The 25,161-nt window shown below is 38.5% G+C and overlaps 3 protein-coding genes across 6 annotated transcripts; all 3 read right to left on the reverse strand.

Moving 5' to 3' along the window:
* Nucleotides 1–406: 406 nt before the first annotated feature.
* LOC114470753 (protocadherin alpha-3-like) lies at nucleotides 407–3,962 on the reverse strand. Its single transcript, XM_028459089.1, has 2 exons — nucleotides 1,611–3,962; nucleotides 407–463 (listed from the first exon to the last, which is right to left on the reverse strand). The coding sequence occupies exons 1-2, from the start codon at nucleotides 3,960–3,962 to the stop codon at nucleotides 407–409; spliced, it is 2,409 nt and encodes an 802-aa protein (XP_028314890.1).
* A 1,304-nt stretch (nucleotides 3,963–5,266) lies between these two features.
* LOC114470754 (protocadherin alpha-8-like) lies at nucleotides 5,267–7,777 on the reverse strand. Its single transcript, XM_028459090.1, has one exon. It carries the CDS (start codon nucleotides 7,640–7,642, stop codon nucleotides 5,267–5,269), a length of 2,376 nt encoding a protein of 791 aa, XP_028314891.1. The 5' UTR covers nucleotides 7,643–7,777.
* A 2,456-nt stretch (nucleotides 7,778–10,233) lies between these two features.
* Nucleotides 10,234–25,141, reverse strand: LOC114471296 (protocadherin alpha-C2-like). 4 transcript variants are annotated; one of them, XM_028460007.1, is made up of 3 exons: nucleotides 22,745–25,141; nucleotides 14,246–14,281; nucleotides 10,234–11,721 (listed from the first exon to the last, which is right to left on the reverse strand). In XM_028460007.1, exons 1-2 carry the CDS (start codon nucleotides 25,139–25,141, stop codon nucleotides 14,270–14,272), a joined length of 2,409 nt encoding a protein of 802 aa, XP_028315808.1. In that variant the 3' UTR covers nucleotides 10,234–11,721; nucleotides 14,246–14,269. The 4 variants fall into 4 exon arrangements, with proteins under 4 accessions (XP_028315808.1, XP_028315807.1, XP_028315806.1 ...); XM_028460006.1 differs by having other exon boundaries at nucleotides 10,234–11,724; XM_028460005.1 differs by lacking the exon at nucleotides 22,745–25,141 and adding an exon at nucleotides 15,168–17,656.
* Nucleotides 25,142–25,161: the final 20 nt, after the last annotated feature.

Raw genomic sequence — 25,161 nt, forward strand, 5'->3', positions numbered from 1 at the left:
AAAACTGAAATTAAAAAAAAGACTATTCAACAAAATAATAAATAAGACTTTTCCTTTTTAAAATGCCAAACTGACAATTCATGCCAGTCTGAAACTAAAAACACTGCTGATATATGGTCATCATTGCTATGGCATCCCTTTAAAACCACAGACTGTTCATAGTATAAGCCAACTTTAGATCCAATGCCATAAAAGGCCCAGCACACAGGCACCAACATTAACATGCATATCATTTATATGCTATATACTGTATATAGCTGTCCGTTATCACATTAAGAAGTTATTCTTTTATTAACACCGATAGTCATTTTAACAAGCTTTAATCCAAATGTTCTTTTTTTAGGCATCCTAATTTGAGGTTAGTTTGTACCGTTGCGGGCTTGGTACCACCTTAAATGATGATGCATTATGGGAAGTTGAGGCCTAACGTGTGGGAGGTGTAGTTGTTGTTCCCTCGCTCTCTCTTTGTGTGATGCAAAGTGAGGTGGGCGACCGTGGCTCAGCGGTAGAGTGGGTCGTCCAATAACCGACTCTAGCCAAGTCATTGTCGTTCTGTCCTTGGGCAAGGCACTTTACCCACATTGCCTCGTATGAATGTGGTGTAGTGGTCAGAGGGCCAATGGAGCACTATGGCAGCCTCGCCTCTGTCAGTCTGTCAGCTGTGGCTACAATAGTTGCTTACCACCACCATGTGCGGAGTGAAAAAATAATGCACATCAATGTTAAGCGCTTTGAGTGTCTAAATAAAATCCAATGCATTATTATTATCATTATCATGACCGCCGTTTATGAGCGTGTTAATCACATTGATAATGAACGATACCACATAAAACTTAATAGGTTAAACATAACCAACCCGTATAATGCACCTTTTGTATTTATCAAGTTAGCCATAATGAAGGACAAAATTCCAGATAGTACCAGGACATATTCAACTACTTCAATGACTTCAAATCATCCTGTTGTAGTTTGGCTCACACCTCCGGGATATAGTTTAGCACTGACCTATAGTAGGGCTACAAATGACTTATTTCATTCAACTTTATATTTCCAAAGAGAAAAAGGTTATAGATACAGTATCTGCTTCCTTGTAAATAATGATAATAAGTTGGTTTTGTATAGCAATTTTCAAAGAAAACTGAAAGACGCTTTGCAGTAAGCAGTAAGAGTGGAAAGAATACTGTTTTCATTTTAAAGTAGCGTGCACTTTCAACAAATACTGAACCTTTGTTAGCAAAATGCATTTGCTGGAACAGAGTTACTTATATGTTCTATTCATATTGCCACAACACAATGAACAGAAATTCAGCAACAACAGAAAAATTGCAATTAACCCAGAAAAATAATGTGATTTTAATAGTTTGAAAGGACCATTATATACACACCAACTAGTATCGGTAAGGGAATAACATTTAAAAACACTCACTACGTTTCGAAAGCACATACAAATTCTCCAAAAACACTGATGTCACCATAAGAAACAAACACATTAAAGCAGAAAGCTAACAAACCACTGCTTAAACAATTAGCCTCCCAGTGTGTGAGTCGAAAAATGTCAACAATTAAAAATGTAAATATAACAGTTCTCTGGAATTACAAGGTGTGCTTACCTCCTCAGATGTTCTCCTCCTATCAGGTAGAACCAGTGTGTTAGCATGACTTCCAGGGACTATAGTAGATCCAATACTCATCCTGGGTCCAACCAACATGTAGCGTTTATCTCCTGATCTGTACTGGATGCTGTGACACAGTGTCCCATCATAGTTTGGCTCCTGCAGATATTTAGAAGTATAGTCTGTGGATTTGGAGCACTGCATTGCAATCAGCACGATGATGCTGATGACAAAAAGCAGTGAAACTGCTCCCAGAGTGATCATCAGGTAAAAAGTCACATCACTGTCTTCATCATCTTTAGCTGCACTTTGAACATCAGAGGCTGCAAAAGCCTCTTTGGGCTCCACCACTTTGACCATCACAGTAGCTGTTGCTGACAGTGACACGTTGCCATTGTCTTTGACCAGTATGAGCAGTTTGTGCTCAGCCTCGTCTGTCTCTGTGAATGAGCGAAGTGTTCTGATCTGTCCTGTATAGCGGTCCAAACCAAACAGACTGTGGTCACTCACTTCCTGCAGTGAGAAGAGCAGCCAGCCGTTATATCCTATATCAGCGTCATAGGCTCGGACTTTGGTCACCAAGTGTCCTGCGTGGACATTGCGGGAAATCTCCTGCACACCTTCAGCAGAGCCGTTGGAGCTGACTGGATACAGGATGACTGGAGCGTTGTCGTTCTGATCCAGAATGAACACGTGGACTGTGACGTTGCTGCTCAGTGACGGAGTTCCAGAATCTGTGGCAACAACTTGGAACTGGAACGTTTTCACAGCCTCAAAGTCAAAACTCTTCAGAGCTGAGATTTCTCCATTATCAGAGTTTATGTTTAGGAATGATGTCATATCCCCCTTCACCCCATCACCTCTCAAAAGGTGATAATTTATCACTGAATTCTCATTCAAATCTTCATCAGCCGCACTAACAGAAAATATTGCAGCCCCTGGGGTATTATTTTCTGTTAAGTAAAGTTCTTGCGGATTTTGACTAAAACTTGGTTTGTTGTCATTTACATCTGACACCTGAACACTTAAAGTTTTCACAGACTGAAGTTGAGGCTCACCACAGTCTGTGGCTGTAATAATGAGGTCATAGTGAGACAGGGTTTCTCGGTCTAAAAGCCCCTTTGTTATGAGAGAGTACATATTTTCCTCTATTGACGGCCTCAAATCAAACGGAACATGATCTGATACTTTACATATAACTTTCCCGTTAACACCAGAATCTCTGTCTGTAACACTGATGAGGGCAATAATGGTGCCAGGTTTTGTGTTCTCTGGGATTTTATTGGACAGTGAGGTCGCTTCAATTTCTGGTTTATTATCATTCACATCTTTTATTTTTATTATGACTCTACTCTCAGTCATTGTTGGTGGCTGTCCTTTATCTGAGACCTTTATATCTAATTTGTAAATCTCTGTTTCCTCAAAATCCACACTGCCTTTTACTGTGATTTCACCAGTCACTCGGTCCAAATCAAAAATATCATGCACCTTTTTCCTCTGCGTTTTCCCAAAAGAATATTCTATCTCACTATTCATCCCTTCATCTAAATCTGTAGCGTTTATTTGTAGAACAAGAGTTCCTATTGGAGCATTTTCATCTAAAGATACTGTATATACATCCTTACTGAACATGGGTCGATTATCATTTACATCCAGTACTGTTATATTTAAATGAAGGGTACCAGATTTAGGCGGACTTCCACCATCAGCAGCTGTTAACACTAAACAATGCTCAGCCTTTTTCTCTCTGTCTAATGGCTTTTTCAAAACTAAAAATGGTATTTTATCCTCCTCGCTATCTCTAATCTCAATGTCAAATATATCATTTGTGTTTAATTTGTATGTTTTAACAGACTGGACACCAAAGTCTGGGTCTCTGGCAGCATGCACTTGGAAACGAGTACCTGGAGGAGTATTTTCTGCTATTTCCAGTCGCTGCGCGCTTTCTGGAAAAGCAGGAGAATGGTCGTTCACATCACTAATTTCTACCCCTACGTGGTGTATTTCCAGCGGGTTTTCCACCACAATTTTCAGGTTTATCAAACATACTTTGGTACCGTCACAGAGCTCTTCACGGTCGATATTTGTACCAACAGACAGCAGCCCGTTGTTCTGGTTTAACTGGAAAAGAGCGTGATTTGGACCAGGAACGATGCGTAATCTGCGGCTTGTCAGCGTATTAACGTCCATTCCTAAATCCTTTGCCACGTTTCCAACAGGGGATCCTACTTGCACTTCTTCAGGGACAGTATATCTCAGCTGAGCACAAATCCGTTCCACATTGCACACCAACAGAATCCCGACAACCCAGCAGTGGACCCGGCATCGCCTTTGTCCTCGTCCTCCCATTTTAAACCTGGAAAAAAAAAATCCTTCTTCCGACACCTCCACTGTAATCCAGTACCTTACTCTATCAAAAACAATGCCCGATTCCCTAAAAATATGTTTTCTTTTTATCAATCTATATTGAATGCTCCGTGTTGCGTTTCAACACAATTCTGCTACAATACACGACGTTAACACAATCCATTCAGTGACGATGTGAAGATGGGATGGGCTTTTTCCATGAAGAGCATCATAATCATTCCCTAGTTCACACTGACGCGAAGTGGACACGGGCATACAGTACATCAACACCCAGAACGCGTTTTATTTATCAACCTATTCACTTCATATACCTTAAAAACATCGATCCGTAACAGTTGTAAACAATATTATTAAAAATGAATGAATGTTACAACTTGATCACTGTTTATAGCCGACATATTTTTATATATATTATAGCTCACTTTCCTCACGTTTAGCTTGTTTTACTCTTATTTGAGACAAATTCATGAAAGCAATATGTGTGTGTGTGTGTGTGTGTGTGTGTGTGTGTGTGTGTGTGTGTGTGTGTGTGTGTGTGTGTGTGTGTGTGTTAAAAAAAATGTGTAAACATGAAAAATAAATCAAAATCTAAATGTAAATGTTTAATCTAAATGTAAATGTTAAGTCGAAATGTAAAAGTTAAGTTAAATATTAAATGTAAATTGAAATGTTAAATCGTTTACCAAGTGTAAAGCTAAATGTTTAGTAATTATGCACACTCCACGCACCCAAACACTCACTGAGCGGCCCTCGGTGGTGTGGGCGGGGCCTTGTGATCGACAGGCGCTGACTTGCCCACTTTGTATAATTTCTAAACATTTAGCTTTACACGTGGCCACCAGTTTAACGTTTAGATTTACATTTAACATTTAGATTTAGATTAAACATGTAGAAATACATTTAACATTTAGAAATACATTTAACATTTAGAAATACATTTAACATTTAGAAATACATTTAACATTTAGAAATACATTTCATATTTATATTTAAATTTTACATTTAGATTTATTTTTCATGTGTGCACTTTTTTTGTTTTTTTTTAACAACAATAGAAAACATGCTTTTTTACATGAATTTCTGTCTCAAATGAAAGAAAAATTACCTAAATGTGAGGAAAGTGAGATAATGTTCAAAATAAGTCAGCTACGAAAAAGTGACAGTTTTATACATACAGCATTTTTGCAAGAGATCAGCACCACGGACAGCACACAGTGGGAAAAAAGGTGTGGAGCAAAACACAATATTTTAAAACGCACCATTAAAAAAAGCAGAATATTCTGAAATCAGCATCTTACCTCCTCAGATGTTCTCCTCCTATCAGGTAGAACCAGTGTGTTAGCATGACTTCCAGGGACTATAGTAGATCCAATACTCATCCTGGGTCCAACCAACATGTAGCGTTTATCTCCTGATCTGTACTGGATGCTGTGACACAGTGTCCCATCATAGTTTGGCTCCTGCAGATATTTAGAAGTATAGTCTGTGGATTTGGAGCACTGCATTGCAATCAGCACGATGATGCTGATGACAAAAAGCAGTGAAACTGCTCCCAGAGTGATCATCAGGTAAAAAGTCACATCACTGTCTTCATCATCTTTAGCTGCACTTTGAACATCAGAGGCTGCAAAAGCCTCTTTGGGCTCCACCACTTTGACCATCACAGTAGCTGTTGCTGACAGTGACACGTTGCCATTGTCTTTGACCAGTATGAGCAGTTTGTGCTCAGCCTCGTCTGTCTCTGTGAATGAGCGAAGTGTTCTGATCTGTCCTGTATAGCGGTCCAAACCAAACAGACTGTGGTCACTCACTTCCTGCAGTGAGAAGAGCAGCCAGCCGTTATATCCTATATCAGCGTCATAGGCTCGGACTTTGGTCACCAAGTGTCCTGCGTGGACATTGCGGGGAATGTCCTCCACACCTTCAGCAGAGCCGTTGGAGCTGACTGGATACAGGATGACTGGAGCGTTGTCGTTCTGATCCAGAATGAACACGTGGACTGTGACGTTGCTGCTCAGTGATGGAGTTCCAGAATCTGTGGCAACAACTTGGAACTGGAACGTTTTCACAGCCTCAAAGTCAAAACTCTTCAGAGCTGAGATTTGACCATTTGCCTGGTTTATATTCATAAAGGAAGTTATTTGGCTCTTTGAACCCTTATAATGGAGTGAATATGTTACCTCAGCATTCTCTCCTTCATCTGCATCGGTTGCGCATACAGCAAAAATTGGAAGTCCAGCAATATTATTTTCTGCTACATAGAAAATATAAGGACTGCTGGTAAACAGTGGACTGTTATCATTCACATCAAGTACATCCAAATGAATCACCTTTGAAGATGATAGAGAGGGGCTGCCTAAATCTTTGGCTGTTATCTTAATATCATACATTTGCGCTGATTCCTTATCCAGGTAGTCCTTGGTGACCAGAGAGTACGACTGTCCATCAGGGGACGGCTTTAACACAAAGGGTAAGTGACCTGGGACGCTGCAATCCACCTGTCCGTTCACACCTGAATCAAGATCAGTCACGCCCATTAAGGCCACCACAGTGCCTGGAGGTGCATCCTCCCGGAGGCGACTTGAAAGCGATGTGATTTCTATTTCGGGGTGGTTATCATTCACGTCCTCTACTTTAACGACAACATTACACAATGTGGAGAGGGAGACAGCTCCTCTGTCAGCAGCCAGCACCTTGATCTCGTACATTTGCTTTTCCTCATAATTAAGGGCTCTTTTTACAGTTATCTTTCCCGTTTTGCTGTTTATTTCAAAGATTTCTGGTGTGATTCCTCTGACTTTACTCCTGAGGGAATATTCAACCTCACCGTTTGCCCCCTCATCTGCATCCGATGCCTTCACTGTCAGTAGAAATGTCCCTATTGGGGCGTTTTCCCTTGTTGTTACAATGTATTTTGGTTTATCACACACCGGTGAGTTGTCATTTATATCTGATACAAATATAGTAATATTAAATGTTGCGTATTTGGGTGGTTTTCCTCCATCTGTGGCTGTTAACTGTAAATAGTGTGTAGCAGTGTGCTCTCTATCCAAAGGTTTCTGTAAAACCAGGAATGGCAGCTTTCCTTCTTCTCCAAATTCCTCAGTTTCTAATCGGAAATATTGGTTGTGGTTAAGCTTGTACGATTGTAATGAATTTAATCCTACATCCAAATCATTTGCACCCTCGATTTGAAATCGAGATCCAACAATGGCAGATTCGAACACCTCCAGGGTGGAGTTTTCCTCCGGGAATTTAGGTGCATTGTCGTTCACATCAATAATTTCAACTAAAATTTGATGCATTTCCAAAGGATTTTCAACAACTGCTTTATGAGTTGTGATGCACGGAACGCTTTTCCCACACAGCTCTTCTCTATCTACTCTCTGATTCACCAGCAGGGCTCCATCTCTGAGGTTTACTATGAACAGCTCCTGCTTTGTTCCCGAAACGACACGGAGATTCCTACCAGCCAGTCCGCCGTGATCCAAACCCAGGTCTCTGCCAACGTTTCCAATCACCGTTCCTGCTCGGGACTCTTCCTGAACGGAATACCGTATTTGAGCAGATATACCATTAGGCTTCAATGCAATATTCAGCAACACCAGACAAAAAGAAATCCTCGCGTCCCTCCACGTCCGTTTGAGGTGCGTTATTCCCATTGTTTGGAGAGAAATAGAAATCCTTTGAACCGTGGTTTGTAAAATCTGTGTGTAAAGACGTTTAAATGTCTTGTTAAATAAAGTAAAAACACATTTTATCTAAGAATGGTCACTCTGGAAAGAGAACTGCGTTTGCTCTCGTTTTTCTTCCAACCGCTATGTGCACACACCACACACAGCAGATCATACAGCTGAGGTAATAGTGGAGTTAGAGCACCACCCTTTGCAAGTCCAACGACACAGCTTGATTTTTTTTTTTTTTTTTTTTTTTTTTTACTTAACCTGCCTTATGTATCGTTGATAGAAAATAGAGATTAAGAAAAATATTTTAGATGTCATTTGGTTGCAATTTTTTTTTAAATTTTAAATAGATAGTCAAGGTGTGGGCATCCATTCTTCAGAAGGTATAGATATAGTAAAGTGAATTTCCCCTTGAGAACTGATGCCTTAGATCAACATTAATAGAAATAAACAGCAATAATTGTAATTATTATTATTATTATTATTATTATTATTATTATTATTATTATTATTATTATTATTATAACAAGAAAAACCAGACTGTTCAATGTCGTATTATTATTGCTGTTTCTTTTTTCTTAATGTTGATCTCATGTATACATTTATCAATATAATAATATTATTATTATTATTATTATTATTATTATTATTATTATTATTATTATTATTATTATTAATAATAATAATAATAATAATAGTAATAATAATAATAATTATTATTATTATTATTATTATTATTATTATTATTATTATTATTATTATTATTATTATTGGTATATGTATAAATGTCAATAGAAATCGTGCCTCTAAATGTATGTTCACACCCACAGTGTATTTTTTTGTCATTGGTGAGCAGTGACATCGTCTGGACTTTGCCTGCAAGTGCCGCTGTAAAGCTCCCTCTTCAGTAATGCTCTGTTCATCTATTGCTATTTCCACTTCTCCTTTGAAGTATCTCAGACCACTTACAGCCATGTACATCATTGCAAAAATATATAGATTATTATTAGTGTATATGTAAAACACAGACACACCGCTGGTTGCAATAGAACTCCATGACCTACATAATAAAATCTCAATTATTTTCACCCCTCCCACCTGCTACTTATCATTTCTGGATGCATGCCAGTCATTGAGTGCGCATGCTCAGGAGTTGCTGCAATATGTCATATAATCACGTCTATTGATCACTCCTATGACATTATTATTAGCTTATTTCAAAGCATCCTATTGTAATGATTAAACCTGGTGTTTAGTGAAGGTGGGGGCTGTGTTATGCAGGATCCGAAACCAGCAGACCTCAGATGCTGCACTGTGACGTTGCAGCAGCGGGTGGGAAAGGGAGGGGTCGGGGAGGTGGGGGGCGTAGAAGAGGAAGAGGAGGAAGAGGATTGGGCGCACATGACCATGTCGTCATGGTAACGCATCCTCATCAGATGGATGAAGGAGGAAGGCAAGGACGGAAAGAGGGGGAGGGATGCTGGAGCTGTGATTTCAAGCAAACACATGCAGCATGTGCTTCACCCTTCCTTCATCATCACATCCACCTCTTCTAGTAAAGATAGTATAGGGTGATTTATATGGATTATAATGTATGTAGATGAATCACTTTCAAAGGACATTATTAATTTGTGCAATGTTGTTTTATTATAAACAAAAAAAAACAATATTTTTGGCTTTTCATGGTGCATTGAATCATGACTACAGGTCACAGAAATCTCTGTGATAGATTAATGATCCTACCTTAATTCTTCAGGATCACTGTATTCCTTTTCTTCAGAACAGCTTTGAATGGCCGCTGCAAACCCAGAAACATCCCAATAGACCTCATAGTTTATCCTAATCTTGGCAAATTATGTGCCTTTCTTTCCTGTTTCTAAGCTACAGTGAGCACTAAATGCTCTCTTAGTGCCATATACTGTATAACCCAAATATATCAAGGAAATAATAAGCCTCATTCTCTTATGTTTGTAGTTATTGACAGATAAACATTACATTTCTGGGGGTGGGGTGTGTGTGTGTGTGTTGGGGGGGGGGGGGGGGGGGGGGGGGGGGGGTCCTGAATGAGAGTCTCGCCTCTTCTGCCCACATGACATCATGTCTCTGGGGAGATATGAAGTCATGTGGACACAGACAAAGAGAATAAAGAGAGACAGACTCATTTTTAGTCACACCCATGTTTTCAAACACTATTTATCTAATGTAGTAAAATTTAAACCCCAAAACAACTAACTCAGTGTGTTTTAAGCATGCTTAAGAATTAAGTAGAGATTATTAAAGATGAGGAATTAAAACTAATTTCATTGTTTCCAAACCTGGATGTGTTTTCAATAATTGTCATTGTTATTTCAGGATATTTTGTTTCTTTTTAGTTTATCTAATCAGCAATTATGATAAAAAATTGTTACGCATTTCTTTAAACTATATTTATGTAAAATAGACTCAAATAAATTTAAGCTCACACACACACACTATTCCTTCATGAGCAAATTACACCGAGTTTAAATGCTGTGACCTAAAAAGAAGAAAAGTAAACCTCAATTAGCTACATTTCACCAACGATCAAGACATTCTGTACAATATTTTATTTGAGTATCTAGGACACCATACATACTCAAAGAGCTTCACAGAAAGCAAAGTCCCACAATAGCACCACTATACAAATGCACTTACTGAATATGGTTGGCTTTGACTCACTGCAGCTTCTTGCATGTCATACAGTGGGAGTTGTGCTCACAGGTTTTACAACAAGTTAGCTGAAAGATGGCACGTAGGATTTCACAGATTAATGCAAGGCAGAACTAATACAGATGCAGCCATACAGTATAATCTGCTGTATATGTGGGATATGTTTATATTGCTGTTGGTTTTTGCACATACAATGCAACATTTTTTACAACCCAGCTGTTTTTTTTTCAGTATTGTAAGGTAAGCATTAAACACAGTTAATAGTAAGTTGTTGTTTTTTAAGGTACATGTTACATAGTGGTAAAAGCACTTAAGCGTATAAATTGCTGAAAGCGCTTAGAAAACAAAACTGATGAGGTACAGTACATACGGATCAAGAGTCATTATTTAACCCATACTCATTGACTTAAAGCAAGTTTCTGCTGGTCTAAATGTGAGCATAATGAACACATGTAAGTCTGTTTCCAAATAGATGTTCTGATGAGGCTGTATTAAAAAAACACTGGTACAATTATACACTGAACAAGCACCATTCAATCTTACTGTTTTAACATTATTTTGACATGAGTTTACTTATGTCACAAAAGTATTAAAGCTTTTTTTGTCCATGCAGAAATAAGAGAAAGGTGGGATGGCTGAAGGCCACACACTGACATACATTTCATATATTCTATACAAATTACGTCTCTCTTATAAGTAGGCAAAACCTACATAAAGCACAATAAGAAAACATTAGAATACAAAATGAAAAAAAAAAAAAAAAAAAAAAAGACTGATTCCGTCCATGTTCACAAATAACAATTGCAGGTGGTGCTTTTCTGAAAAATGTGCTGCTTTACTTTTTAGGTAACTTGTAGGCGTCATACATTAGTGCAGGTGCAATGAAGCTAGACAAGAAACCAAGGCTAACAAAAAAAAAAAAAAAAAAAAAAAGAATTATTCAAACACGTTTTTTGTTGTTTAGAGAGAAAATATGTATCTCTTAAAGGCATTTCATGAATCCCACGTCCACTCCTAAAGTCCTTGTAGTTTGAGACTGTTTGTGAGCATCTCAAAGATCTTGTATAAGTCATTAGATCTGTGGGGGAAGTCATGCAGTGCTGTCATGCAATTTAAAAAAAAAAAAAAAAATAAAGACCTTTGTTGATAGGCTTTCCTTGTGCTCAGTAATAGAAAATGGTAGCGCTGTTTGATTGGTCACAACTGTTCATTAATGTTGCAGGATGACGAGCAGAGCATGATGGGAATTCAGCCGGGGTATGGTATGTGTGTTTGTGTTTCTCCTCTCCTCTGTGGATCATCACTACTCCAGCGTGCATCAGAAAGGGAATGGGGACTCATGTGGAGCTGCAGCTGCTGGTGGTGGATGCCTGCTTAAAAAAAACAAAAAAAAAAAAAACAGATAATTAGATACATAAGGAAAAGGATACTGAGATCTATTGAGATCTATGACGGACCAAACCAACACATCTCATGCAGCTGACGTCTGGCTCTCAGACAGGGGCTTGAGGTACACAACACAGAGGGTGAAGGGGATCCTAAATAGGTAGAGTCTATCAGTGAACACCATGCAGGGAGAAGAGTGGTTGCTAGGTAACTGGGTGACTAGTTTCTCTTTGTGCCTCTCCTGCACAAAGAATTAGGTCATAACTCAGACTACAGTATAGATCAGGATTTCTTAAACATGGGGACGTGTACCCCTGGGGATACAGCAGCACATTGCAGGGGGTACTCAGAAAATATTTAACAATTAGTTTAAAAAAAATTGGGAAATGTACCATTTTTAGGCTTTTTTTTTTTTTTTTCAAAACATTCTCCACAAACTAAAAGTACTATTGCTAAATTAAATACCATATTTTCTTGTAATTTATTAAAACAGGATTATTTTATGCTGTAGAGGCCATTTTATCACACTTCTGAAAATTGGAGTTAATAATTTCCTACATTTACTTACTATTGAAGTAATCACATTAAAGTCACATTGGTATAGTTTAAAAAACTTAAAATTTCACTCATTGTTTTGAATTTGTAGATTATGTTTTAAGGAATAAACGTTGGAGAGACAGTCAGGGGTTTAGGAGAGCCCGCTGTTCCACATATGAAAAAGCTTATATGAAATTATAGAGAGGGTAAGGTACCACTGGTATAGTCAGTGTTTCTCAAACGGGGGTACGTGTACCCCTAGGCCAGGCTAGGGGTATGCGATGACACAATAGGGGATACTTGAGAGAAAGAGGGAGAGAGGAAAATGAACAAATGAAAGCATTTGAGTGATTTGACATGACATTTGTTGTAATTAGCACTATATAAATAAAGTTGAATTGAATTAATATGGGGTTTTATGATGTTTATTTTTAGTTAAAAATGATAATCATATTAAATAGTATCAGCAACTCACAAAACGACACCAAAAACACACTAAGAGAGGAAAACACTTAATACCAGCAACATGCAAAATGACAACAAATAGAGAAACGTACAAAATGACATAAGAAACAACCAAACAACACCAAAAACACACACTGAGAGAACAATTTAAATGAAAATACTACCAACAACACACAAAAAGAACAGACAACGCAAAAATACACAAAATGACACAAAAAACACACAAAATTATGATAGAAATTACCTTAATTATTGGAACATAAACTAAGAATACAAGGATCAGTCTTGGTCCCATAGGAGAAAGATGACATTTGAAAAACGACAGAAATTAATCTATTCAGGAGGCACTAAATACTGTTTCATTCTACTTATTTACAAAATGAGATTCTTAAAAATGTGTATTATCACTAATTCATTCCATCATTATGCTGTAGAGTTATTTTTTCACAGAATTCTGAGTAAAATGTTACAGTCGGACAAAGGGGGTACTTGGATTCAAAAGTTAGAGAAAGGGGGAACTTGAGACAAACATGTTTGAGAACCACTGGTATAGATTAGTGGTTCTCAAACTTTTTTGGCCCAAATACCCCCTTTCTACTATTTCTAAATCCAATCCTTTTTCTCAGATACTGTAAATGAGTGATTATACATTTTTTTTAAAAATCTCACATGGTAAATAAGTGAAATCAAACAGTATTTCCTCCTGAATAGATTTATTTCTATTGTTTTTATCATTTCCAGTCATCTCCCACCTGGTGTGGGACCAAGACTGACCCTTGTATTTTCGGTTCATGTTCTAATCAAGATTTCTTCTATCAATATTATCATAATTATTATTTTTTTACTAAAACAAAAATATCATAAAATCACGTATTTTTTATGTTTTTGTTTGTTCATTTTCCACTTTCTCTCAAGTAGCTCCTGTCGTGGCATCGCGTACCCCCATTTGAGAAACCCTGGTATAGACGATGCTCAAAAATCAATCACCACAGTCGGACATAAGCAGCAGAGTGATGTCACTTATATGATTCATAAATAGGATATTTTATTCGTGATGATGGTCAGCACAGATTATTATTCACATGTACAGCATCTTTTTAACACAGTGATTAACATTAGATGTGTTGTCGCTCTCTTTACATGAGCATTGTAACACTTAGGAAATGGTTCCAGCATGAATGACGTTTTTTATTTAGTTTACTAAAAATAATTATTAAGCTATGCTTGCTTATGCTGAGTTTGCATGTTAGCATAAAACACTGTAGTCACTACAAGTAGATTTGTGGTTACTGATATAGACTAGAACTATTTCTTAGACATGATGTTGACATTTTAACAGCTTTGTTAACAACTGTGGTAGCTATATTAAAATGCACAGCTGTTAGTAACACAATGAAAAGAAAAGGATGAAATACAAAGTAAAAAGACAAACAACATTCAAATGATGAATCCTGCAATGTAGTGCAGAAAGGTCATGAATGGTTGGGGAGAGAGAGTCTGACATACCTCCAGCTGCAGAGTGGACGTCCCTCATTTCGGGTACTTTAAAATGGGCAGAAGAAAAGAAAGCAGTGTTAGAAGATCAATGCGTAAAAAGAGCTACATGTATGCAAACCATGCTCACAGAGTCACTGTTGAGACAGTATAACATACATTACTTTCTTCTTGAGAACAAGCGAGTAAACAATATATTGGTTTATTGAACAATTTAACAATCTGTGACAGTCCGATGCTGTTTAATCCAGCAGAATACTTACCAACATGGACAAAAACAATGACAGTGGCTTCAATGTTTAAACATCTTTCTACTCATGCATGAACATGTAAAATTGGTTTTCGGACAGTTTTGTTTCATTGTTTTTTTTGTGCGTGTTTAAGTGGTGACTTTAATTATGTAATACTCAAAAGTGGACGTTTGATCAAATTTATTGTTGCACGATTACAATAAAAGAAAAAAAAACATTAAATCAAAAGAGAGACATATGAACACTTTCAGCCTTTCTTCAGTCTAAAAACTTATAAATGTAGTTCTACCATATGCAAACAGTAACACAAAATAACACTTCAAAAGGGAATCATTTCTTAGTAATAAAGGGGGGCTTGCATTTTGAATTTCTTTCATGAAGAATTCCAACATAGAAGTGATGTTTGATAGAAATGCATCACTCTTTTGAAATATAAGTTAGTATTGCTAAATAATTTAAACCTATAGTTTATGTTGAATCTGAGCATGAAGCCATATAAAGCATTTTTGTGGCTTAAATAATGCATAAAGTTTTTGAAAAACAAGGGGATAAACAAAGAACAAACTAATAATAATAGATTTCTAGAAACAACTTATTCAGATTCCTTTGAATGATGAGTGCATTTAGGTTAGAATTGAAGACGAGCTCTAGTTCACTCAAGTCAAGAGAGTTACCATCTATACCTGCAGAGTAGAAGGAGCTGAGCCACTGGTGTCCGTCAGTCCCGTTCCTCTGGGGATGCTGGACACAATGTATCTGGAGCCCTTTGGTGCAGGTTGTCTAACCACCAGCTTTCCTTTCCTGGTCTCTGCTAGAAACAGGCTGTACCAGTAGGCATCGTTGGAAACCAGGGTGGAGTCTGCGATGGTGGAGTTCCTCTCACTGATCACACTGTTCCTGCAGGGAGGAGCCGTTAAGCTGGCCTTGGGTTTCTGACACTTCAGCACGATGGTGACCAATATGGTGATGAGCAGGAGGAATGACACCGAGCCCAGACCGATGACCAGGTACAGGTTGAGGTCTGAGAAGATGTCGTACTCCAGAGAAACCTCACTCATGTCAGAGTTGGCCTTCACAGCCGTCTCCATCGTGGACAGCTTGATGGTGACTGTAGCAGACAGAGCAGGCTCCCCGTTGTCCTTGGCAACAACCACCAAACGCTGGTGGCGTGGATCTCTGTAGCTGAACATCCTCATAGTCCGGATCTCTCCATTGTACTGGTCCAGGCTGAACAAGGTGGCATCAGTCACCTGCAGAAACTGGTAGGTGATGCGAGAGTTGTGCACTGAGTCTGTGTCCAAAGCGATCACCTTGGCAACCAGGGAGCCTTTATCAGTGGATCTGGGGATCTTCTCCTCCACCACAGAGCCGTGTGCGCGCCATGGAGACACAATGACTGGAGCGTTGTCGTTCTGGTCCACGATGATGATGTGGACGGTCACGTTACTGCTGAGTGGAGGAGAGCCTGAGTCTCTGGCCTCAATGTGGAAGAGAAACTCCTTCTCAATCTCATAGTCAAAGGTTTTCAGAGCGTAAAGATTCCCGTTCTCTGGATTGATGGAGAACAGCATGGACATGGAGGTGTTGGCTATCTCCTTCTCTAAGATGAAGTACACCAGATACTGGTTTTCATGGAGGTCTGGGTCAAAGGCAGTGAGAGAGCTGAGCAGAGCTCCAGGTGCGTTATTCTCCATCACACGTATGGTATAAAAGGACTGTGGGAACTGTGGGACGTTGTCATTGACGTCCAGCAGCTCTAAAGTCATGGTTTCATTGTCAGATAAAGGAGGAGAGCCTCTGTCTGTGACTGTGAACGTGATGACATATTCTGGGACCTTCTCACGGTCTAACGGCTCTGACACCACCAACTCATAATAGTTATCAGATGACTCCCTCAGTTTGAACGGCATGTTGTCTGGAATACGGAGATCAACCACTCCATTATCACCTGAGTCTTTATCACTCACACTAACCACAGAGATCACTGTGTCCATGGACTCATTTTCTTTTATTGGACTTTGGAATGATTTAATGGATATTTCAGGGTGGTTATCGTTCATGTCTGTCACATGGATTGTCAGTCTACACTGTCCAGATAAAGAGACGGGTCCTTTATCACTGGCTATCACTTCCATTTCATAAACTTTTAAATCCTCATAATTTATCATCTCTTTTACTCTGATTTCTCCACTTTCTGGATTCAGATTAAACATCTCCTGTGTTCTCTCAGACGTGTACAGACTGTATGAATACACTACGTCAGAGTTGGACCCTTCATCCAAATCAGTAGCATTTAATTTAACCACCAGCCTGCCAATGGGAGAATTCTCCATCACATTAAAAACATATGAGTCTTTGTCAAAAGAAGGGGCGTTATCGTTCACATCCAGCACACGGACTATGATGCTGGCTGTACCTGTGCGGGTGGGAACCCCTCCATCCACAGCAGTGAGGGTCAGATGATGGACAGCCTGCTGCTCTCTGTCCAACGACTGTTTAAGGATCAAATCTGCAAACTTGGAGCCATCTCTTCCAGTTTGAATTTCAATAGAGAAATGCTCACTTGCACTGAGATAATAATTTTTAACAGAATTTACTCCAACATCTGGGTCTGCAGCATCATTCAGTGAGAATCTCTCTCCAACAGCAGTGGATTCTGAAATATCCAAATGCATAGTACCTCTACGGAAATGAGGGGCGTTGTCATTAATGTCAGTTATCTCCACCTCAATATTAAACATACGGATCGGATTTTCAATCGTGGCGTCTAATTTCAGAAAGCAATTTGTTTTAGATGGACACAGAAACTCCCTGTCAATCCTTTCGAGGATCAACAGCTCACCTGTCTCTTTGTGTATGTCGAGGTATTTCTTATTAGCTACAACATCGATGCGCATTTTCCTTTCACGCAGCGTCTTCACGTCTAACCCCAAATCAGCTGCTAAATTCGCGACCACAGAACCTTCCTCCATTTCTTCGGGAACAGAATAATGCGTAACCGTCCATACCGAGTCCACGACGGCAGCCACGCACAGAAACTGAAGCACGTAACTCACTCCGCTGGACCGTCCGGTGTGAAACATAGTGGAGGAAAGTCCCGAGCAAACGCTCTGGTATCTGACGGAGGAATGTGAAAGATGTCAACAGACACGCTGCTCAGAAGCGAAAGCGTCTCCACTCCAGCACAGGAGTGACGTGCGCTCACTGCACCCACCCTGAATGTCTAATGGATGACGATGACCTCATCAACGACTCTTTTTGTTTTTTTTTCTTTATTTAAACGAAACAGCAACAAAATTATATATATATATATATATATATATATATATATATATATATATATATATATATATATATATATATATATAAAACAAAAATAAATTCAAATCAAAGATAATTTGACAGTGATTTCCTTTAATCCAGTTTAAAAGGAACGAGTTTCAGTCCAAAAACGCATTTTCTCTATAAGTATATTTTACTATTTACAAATCCAATTTGTGTTTGTTTTGTGATTGTCTTTGCAACGATTGGGAGAAGTTTGAAAGGACAAACAGTTTGCACTTTTCAGCCTTCTGCTTTGTGTTCTCGGCTCAGCGGGAGTTTTACGCACAGCTGCGTGTGCGTATAGAACCAAGGCTGAGCACGACACGAGGATGAAAACTTTCAGCCTGTTCTAGATAATGTATATGATAATGTATATGATCAAATGCCATGAAAATATATTAAATACAGGGTAGAGTGAGTAGAGTATACATTTACTGTCACTCAGATAAAGTGCAAGAAAAAAGACAAAAGAAGGCAACACACAAAATACGCAATAATGGAACCTGAAAAATAATGCAATAAAGGAGGTAAAATAAACTGTATAGTTACAGAGGCTATGTATAAATAGAAATATCAATAGAAAAAATAAAATAAAAAGTATAAACATTATAAAAAAATACAAAGGAAATATGTAAACAATGAAGGTAAAAAAAAAGGTTTACATTAATATATAAAATGAAATTAAAGTCAAACAACTTATAATGTTCTGAATCTAACTCTTAAATTTCACATAATATTCTTTAAAATAATACTTTTTATTCAACCTTTAAATAACTAAAATTAATCTTAGACTTTAATTAGTTTCTCAGGTGAGCCTAATTGAAAGAAAAAAGAAGGACGTACACATTAGGGCGCAATAGGCCTGGAAAATGTATCACGATATAAGTGTTTCATATTTATTCAAAATAAAGACCAGAAGAAAAAGGCAGAATTTTCGTTTTTTTATTTTTTTTTATTTTCAACGGAATCTTTAACATTTAAAAAGATGGCAACACAAGTATGAAAAAACAGAAAAACCTTAATTAAATAAGCAAACTGGTCAATGTGCAAATACAGGCATTAAATAAATGCTTAATCAAAGACAATGTGCAACACATTTTGTAAATAATATATCAGTGAACACCTGAGGTATAGAACTAACATCTCTGACATGAAGCCAGCAGTAATATGTCAGTATCAAACCAGCATAAAATTGCAATAAGAAAACCTTTCAAAAAAGCTCAACATGGCTTCACTGCAAGGACAACTGTTTCACCTAATCAGGCTTTAAGGCCATACTGGTATATGTAACAATAAACACATTTTAAATCAGAATAAACTCGACATGAAACAAAAACTTGTTATTCAGTCCAGTCATAGCTCTGGAATATAATAAGAGACCATTGCAATTTTTGTCGACACAGAGGGCTACACGTAGCTACAGCGTTGATGTGACACAGAAACATAACTTTGCATTGTTTTCACTCTGTTCCGTCTCAACCTCTGCTAAGAAGACTGTGGACAAGACGCGGAAACTGACACTGGAAAACATGTTGGGTCCATTTAGTTTACTAAGGACAACATAGGCTTGAGCTATAGTTAACTAGATAGTATGTTCATTATAGCACACTAGTAACATAAAGTTGTATGCATGAGTTAAATAGAGACCTTAATGATTGACAAGTAACATTTTCAGAGTTTTTGTAGCTCACTAGTGTGTTTTTTAATATGTGATACCAAGGCATAATGAAAGCTACTCAGTGGTCTTTCAATAGCAGAGTCATGAATCATGGAAGGCCTTTTATAGTGATACTTTTATAGAGTTTCTGAGTGACCACTTTGTTCCATATAGAAGAAGAACCTTGCTTTTTTGTAGCAAAACTATCTTCATGCATGACAACACACCACCTCATGCTTTAAAGAAAACATCTGCGTCACCGGGCATGAAATGAGATGAACTCATGGTGTGGTCTCTGAGATGGTTCACACCTACACAGCAGCTATTCTGATATCTAGCAAAGGAAGTCAAGTGTAAACTCTTACAAGAACTCAAGAGTTCAACAAATGCAGGAACTGTGAAGATGATATCAAAGAAGATCTCCTATGTTAACATGTAACTATGGTAACATGTAATCAATAGCTTTTGGTTAACGTAAACATTGCAAATTCAGCAAAAGGCAGTTATTTTCGGTTTTTTATACAATGTTTTGAAACTGTGTTGTACATATAAATGTGCACCAGTGCATTTTTATTTTTTCTTATTTCATTAAAATACATTTATCATTGGGAGGTTCGATCACCAAATGGAAATTTTATTGATACGACAATGATTTGAATTATACTAACTGTAAATTTATTTGACTACTCAAAAAAAAAAAACAGACAAAATTATAACTAGATAACTACAACAAAATGCAGTGTAATACGTGCACGAGAAGAAAAAAAAAACATTTTGGAGCATTCCGTCATTTCTTTACAAACGAAGATCATCTGACACCATCAACCTGCATGTGTTCCAATCACTTCTGGAACAGAATTCATTTCTATCTTAGTTCTTGCTACACACACACAAAAAAACAACAAGACTATGAATAATAATATTATTATTACTACTACTGTCACTATTATCAAATCACGAACCAACATTATTTGTAAAGCAACATAAATAAACAGAGGAAGACAAATTGCTATGCATAGTGACATAACATGGAAAATATACAAAATACTATAAACACCCATGAAGCAATATCAATTTAAAAACACACCAAAATAAAAACATTGACAACACAGTAAAAATAATAATAATAAATGAATAAAACTAACTGTAAAAGCACAATGTAAATTACAAACAGTGTACATAAAATCAACAATTAAGCCAAAGAGGAAAGGTGTGTTCTTAGCAAAGATTTAAAAATAGGCAGAGATGAAGATTCCCTAAAGTGAACACGCATAACTGCAAAAGCACAGGCTGTGTTTGAAATGACACACACTGTACTTCACACTACAAACTCAATGAGTACCTACTGTCTACTATATACTAGAAGTATGGTTAGGATGACGACCATTCCCACTGAAGTATACTTCAAAGTTTCCCAAGATGCATTTCAAACCTACAACGACAAAACCTGAAGCACACTGAGGCTAAATATCTCGATTGATTCGCCACCTTTGAACGTTCTCAAAAAAAATTTAAGCAAGAAAGTGACCGAATAGAATATCAACATGTGGTCATGGGACAGCTGAGTATGACGAGTGTGCCCACCGTGCACACTTAAAAAATGTCATGATAAAGTATACAACTGGGTATTTCTTGCATACTAAATCTTTCCATATCTAATGTGAATGCACTACATACTAATTTTGACGTCAGATTTAGTGTGAGTCATATGTTAGTATGAGTAGTACGTTATTATGCAATTTTGAACACAGCCACCGACCCCTCAAAGCTTTCTCTGATTACTGGGACTCTCAGAAGAAGCTAATCAGCAGATCTGAGAGTCCGAGAAGGGACATAAGTATGATGAAATGCAATGATTTAAAAACAAATAAAAGTAGTTAAAATTAGTTCTGAAATGAACAGGCAGCTAATAATCCTAATATTAATAGTATCAATTGCTGTAGTATCATTATTTTAGGGTTTTTTTACTCTTGTTTCTAGCTATGCTTGAGCCTCTTCTATTGGTTTCATGTGTCAAAGATTCGGTACCACCAACCCTTGTATTATTTGACTCACAAATACATGAAAAAATTGACTTTCGTTTTTTTTTCTTTTGGGGTGGGCCCCAAATCGCAAATCGGGCTCTGAGCATTGATGCATACACATCCATAGATTATACCTACCAAATTTCAGCCCGATCTGTTCACAAAAAACAGAGGAGTAGTGATTTTAACTAGTGTACACAAGAAGAACAACAACAAAGTGAGTGGCGTTTTGAGTTTGGCAGCCATGCCTAAAAAGGTGATGATGCTGTTTAAAAAGAGGTGGCACTCATTATTCTAATAAGAGAAAATGTTATTACCAGACTAGTAACTTTATTTGTTCATTACAGATTGATGGTGGTATAATAGCTAAGGGAGCTGGCTTGTAATCAGAGGGTTACTGGTTCTAATCCAACCTGGGCCATCGCTGTGGGATGTAAAGCAAATCCCTTAATTCTAACTGCTTGTGTTTTACGTTGCTTTGGATAAAAGCATCTGCGAAAAGTAATTGTAACCTTGTACAGTAATGTTTACGTTGTTAACGTATCTTCTCTCCATAATGGATGTTGATCACACACACTGACATGAAATGTCTTGTCAGAGCTCACACAACACAACAAGTGACAGATTATTAATCACCAGCATCACACATCTAACCCTGCATTGGGGAGCAGCACAATGCTACCAACGTTGTATTTTTACAACATCAACAAATCTTTAATCTTGAACCAGCAGCAAAGCTTCTGAGACAACAGAGACTTCCAACCTTTTCTAAAAATCCACAAGAGCTAGTGGGCTTGATGAGCAAACCAAACTATCTGAAGTGGACTTCCTAAATTGAAAAACACAACTTATGCTCTCACAATATCGCATGCTTGTAACTGCAACACAGCCTCCTCTCCAACAATGTCCAGAGGCACTACATTCCACCACTTCACTTGACCAATATTGTGTGTAAGCTGGTATTGTGGTCTATGAAAAACTCACGGTATTAAAAAAAATACAGATGCTACGACTGCACGGTGTTTCCAAAACAGGGATTTGCGCATCCCTACATAAAAAAATATTAACAAAGTAAATTCTCACAAATAATGTGATTTTCTTTTTAAAAAACATATTTAATTTATGATTTTTGGATCCACCAAACAATAGATTCTGGAACAACTATTTAAAATACACAAATAAAGCCAAAATTGTGATTAAAATAAAACAAATATGACTGAGTGGTTAAGACTTAATGAGAGGGTGAGCAGAGTACCTGCAGAGTAGAAGGAGCTGAGCCACTGGTGTCCGTCAGTCCCGTCCCTCTGGGGATGCTGGACACAATGTATCTGGAGCCCTTTGGTGCAGGTTGTCTAACCACCAGCTTTCCTTTCCTGGTCTCTGCTAGAAACAGGCTGTACCAGTAGGCGTCGTTGGACACCAGGGTGGAGTCTGCGATGGTGGAGTTCCTCTCACTGATCACACTGTTCCTGCAGGGAGGAGCCGTTAAGCTGGCCTTGGGTTTCTGACACTTCAGCACAATGGTGACCAATATGGTGATGAGCAGGAGAAATGACACCGAGCCCAGACCAATGACCAGGTACAGGTTGAGGTCTGAGAAGATGTCGTACTCCAGAGAAACCTCACTCATGTCAGAGTTGGCCTTCACAGCCGTCTCCACCGTGGACAGCTTGATGGTGACTGTAGCAGACAGAGCAGGCTCCCCGTTGTCCTTGGCAACAACCACCAAACGCTGGTGGCGTGGATCTCTGTAGCTGAACATCCTCATAGTCCGGATCTCTCCGTTGTACTGGTCCAGGCTGAACAAGGTGGCATCAGTCACCTGCAGAAACTGGTAGGTGATGCGAGAGTTGTGTACCGAGTCTGTGTCCAAAGCGATCACCTTGGCAACCAGGGAGCCTTTATCAGTGGATCTGGGGATCTTCTCCTCCACCACAGAGCCGTGTGCGCGCCATGGTGACACAATGACTGGAGCGTTGTCGTTCTGGTCCACGATGATGATGTGGACGGTCACGTTACTGCTGAGTGGAGGAGAGCCTGAGTCTCTGGCCTCAATGTGGAAGAGAAACTCCTTCTCAATCTCATAGTCAAAGGTTTTCAGAGCGTAAAGATTCCCGTTCTCTGGATTGATGGAGAACAGCATGGACATGGAGGTGTTGGCTATCTCCTTCTCTATGATGAAGTACACCAGATACTGGTTTTCATGAAGGTCTGGGTCAAAGGCAGTGAGAGAGCTGAGCAGAGCTCCAGGTGCGTTATTCTCCATCACACGTATGGTATAAAAGGACTGTGGGAACTGTGGGACGTTGTCATTGACGTCCAGCAGCTCTAAAGTCATGGTTTCATTGTCAGATAAAGGAGGAGAGCCTCTGTCTGTGACTGTGAACGTGATGACATATTCTGGGACCTTCTCACGGTCTAACGGCTCTGACACCACCAACTCATAATAGTTATCAGACGACTCCCTCAGTTTGAACGGCATGTTGTCTGGAATACGGAGATCAACCACTCCATTATCACCTGAGTCTTTATCACTCACACTAACCACAGAGATCACTGTGTCCACTTCTATGCTTTCACTGACTGGAGTCTGAAAGGATTTGATGGATATTTCTGGGTGGTTGTCATTCATGTCTTCAACTATGATCTTAATGGTACATTGTCCTGATAAACTATTGGCTCCTTTGTCTGTTGCTATAACTTCCATATCATAAATCCTGAAGTCCTCATAGTTTAACATGTCTTTGATAGTGATTTCACCTGTGGAGGGATTTAAATTAAAGGTTTCCTGTGTTTTCTCTGACGTGTATAAACTGTATGAATAAGTGACGTCAGAGTTTGAGCCTTCATCCAAGTCTGTAGCATTCAGGTCAATAACAAGGCTGCCAATTGGAGAGTTTTCTAACACTTGAACATTGTACACTGATTTACCAAAAGTTGGTGCATTATCATTAGTATCTAAGACACGAACAATAACACTGGCAGTGCCAGAGCGAGCAGGTGTTCCTCCATCTACAGCTGTAAGGATTAGATTATGAACAGCCTGCTGCTCCCTGTCTAATGTCTTTATTAAAATCAATTCAGCAAATTTAGATCCATCTCTTCCTGTCTGAACCTCGATATTGAAATATTGACTTTCACTCAGATGATACGTTTTTACTGAATTAGATCCTACATCTGGATCAACTGCATTACTCAGAGAAAACCTCTCTCCTTTTGGTGTCGCTTCAGAAATGTCTAAATGAATGGTTTCCCTGCGAAAATGTGGGGCGTTGTCATTTATGTCTAAAATTTCTACTTCTATGTTAAAAATCCGTACCGGGTTTTCTAGAGTCATTTCTAATTTGAGGTAACAATTTGTCGTCGTTTTGACATTGCATAAATATTCTCTGTCAATCTTTTCCGCTATATACAGCTCTCCCGTTTCTTTGTTCACATCCAAATATTTTTTGTTTGCAATGACATCCAGACGCATCCTCCGTTTATTCAGTGTTTTAACATCCAGGTTGAGATCTGTAGCAAGATTCGCTACAACTGATCCTTCTTTCATCTCCTCTGGTATTGAATAATGAGTCGCTGAGGTCCAAGTGTTCCTGACGCACTGAAACATGATGAGAGCAGCAAGCAGCACGTACCTTTTGTGAGACCCCATTGTTACAGCGGCTCTTTGTC

Source organism: Gouania willdenowi, chromosome 10 (genome assembly GCF_900634775.1).
Source record: "Gouania willdenowi chromosome 10, fGouWil2.1, whole genome shotgun sequence".
In the NCBI taxonomy this organism is placed as follows: Eukaryota; Metazoa; Chordata; class Actinopteri; order Blenniiformes; family Gobiesocidae; genus Gouania; species Gouania willdenowi.

Bases quoted from the DNA above. Each gene is read 5' to 3' on its own strand.
- LOC114470753 (XM_028459089.1), bottom strand. From the start codon at position 3,962: ATGGGAGGACGAGGACAAAGGCGATGCCGGGTCCACTGCTGGGTTGTC. The intron at 464-1,610 runs GTAAGCACACCT...CATCACACAAAG, and splicing joins GGAGGAGAACATCTGAGGAG to AGAGAGCGAGGGAACAACAA.
- LOC114471296 (XM_028460005.1), bottom strand. From the start codon at position 17,567: ATGTTTCACACCGGACGGTCCAGCGGAGTGAGTTACGTGCTTCAGTTT.
- LOC114470754 (XM_028459090.1), bottom strand. From the start codon at position 7,642: ATGGGAATAACGCACCTCAAACGGACGTGGAGGGACGCGAGGATTTCT.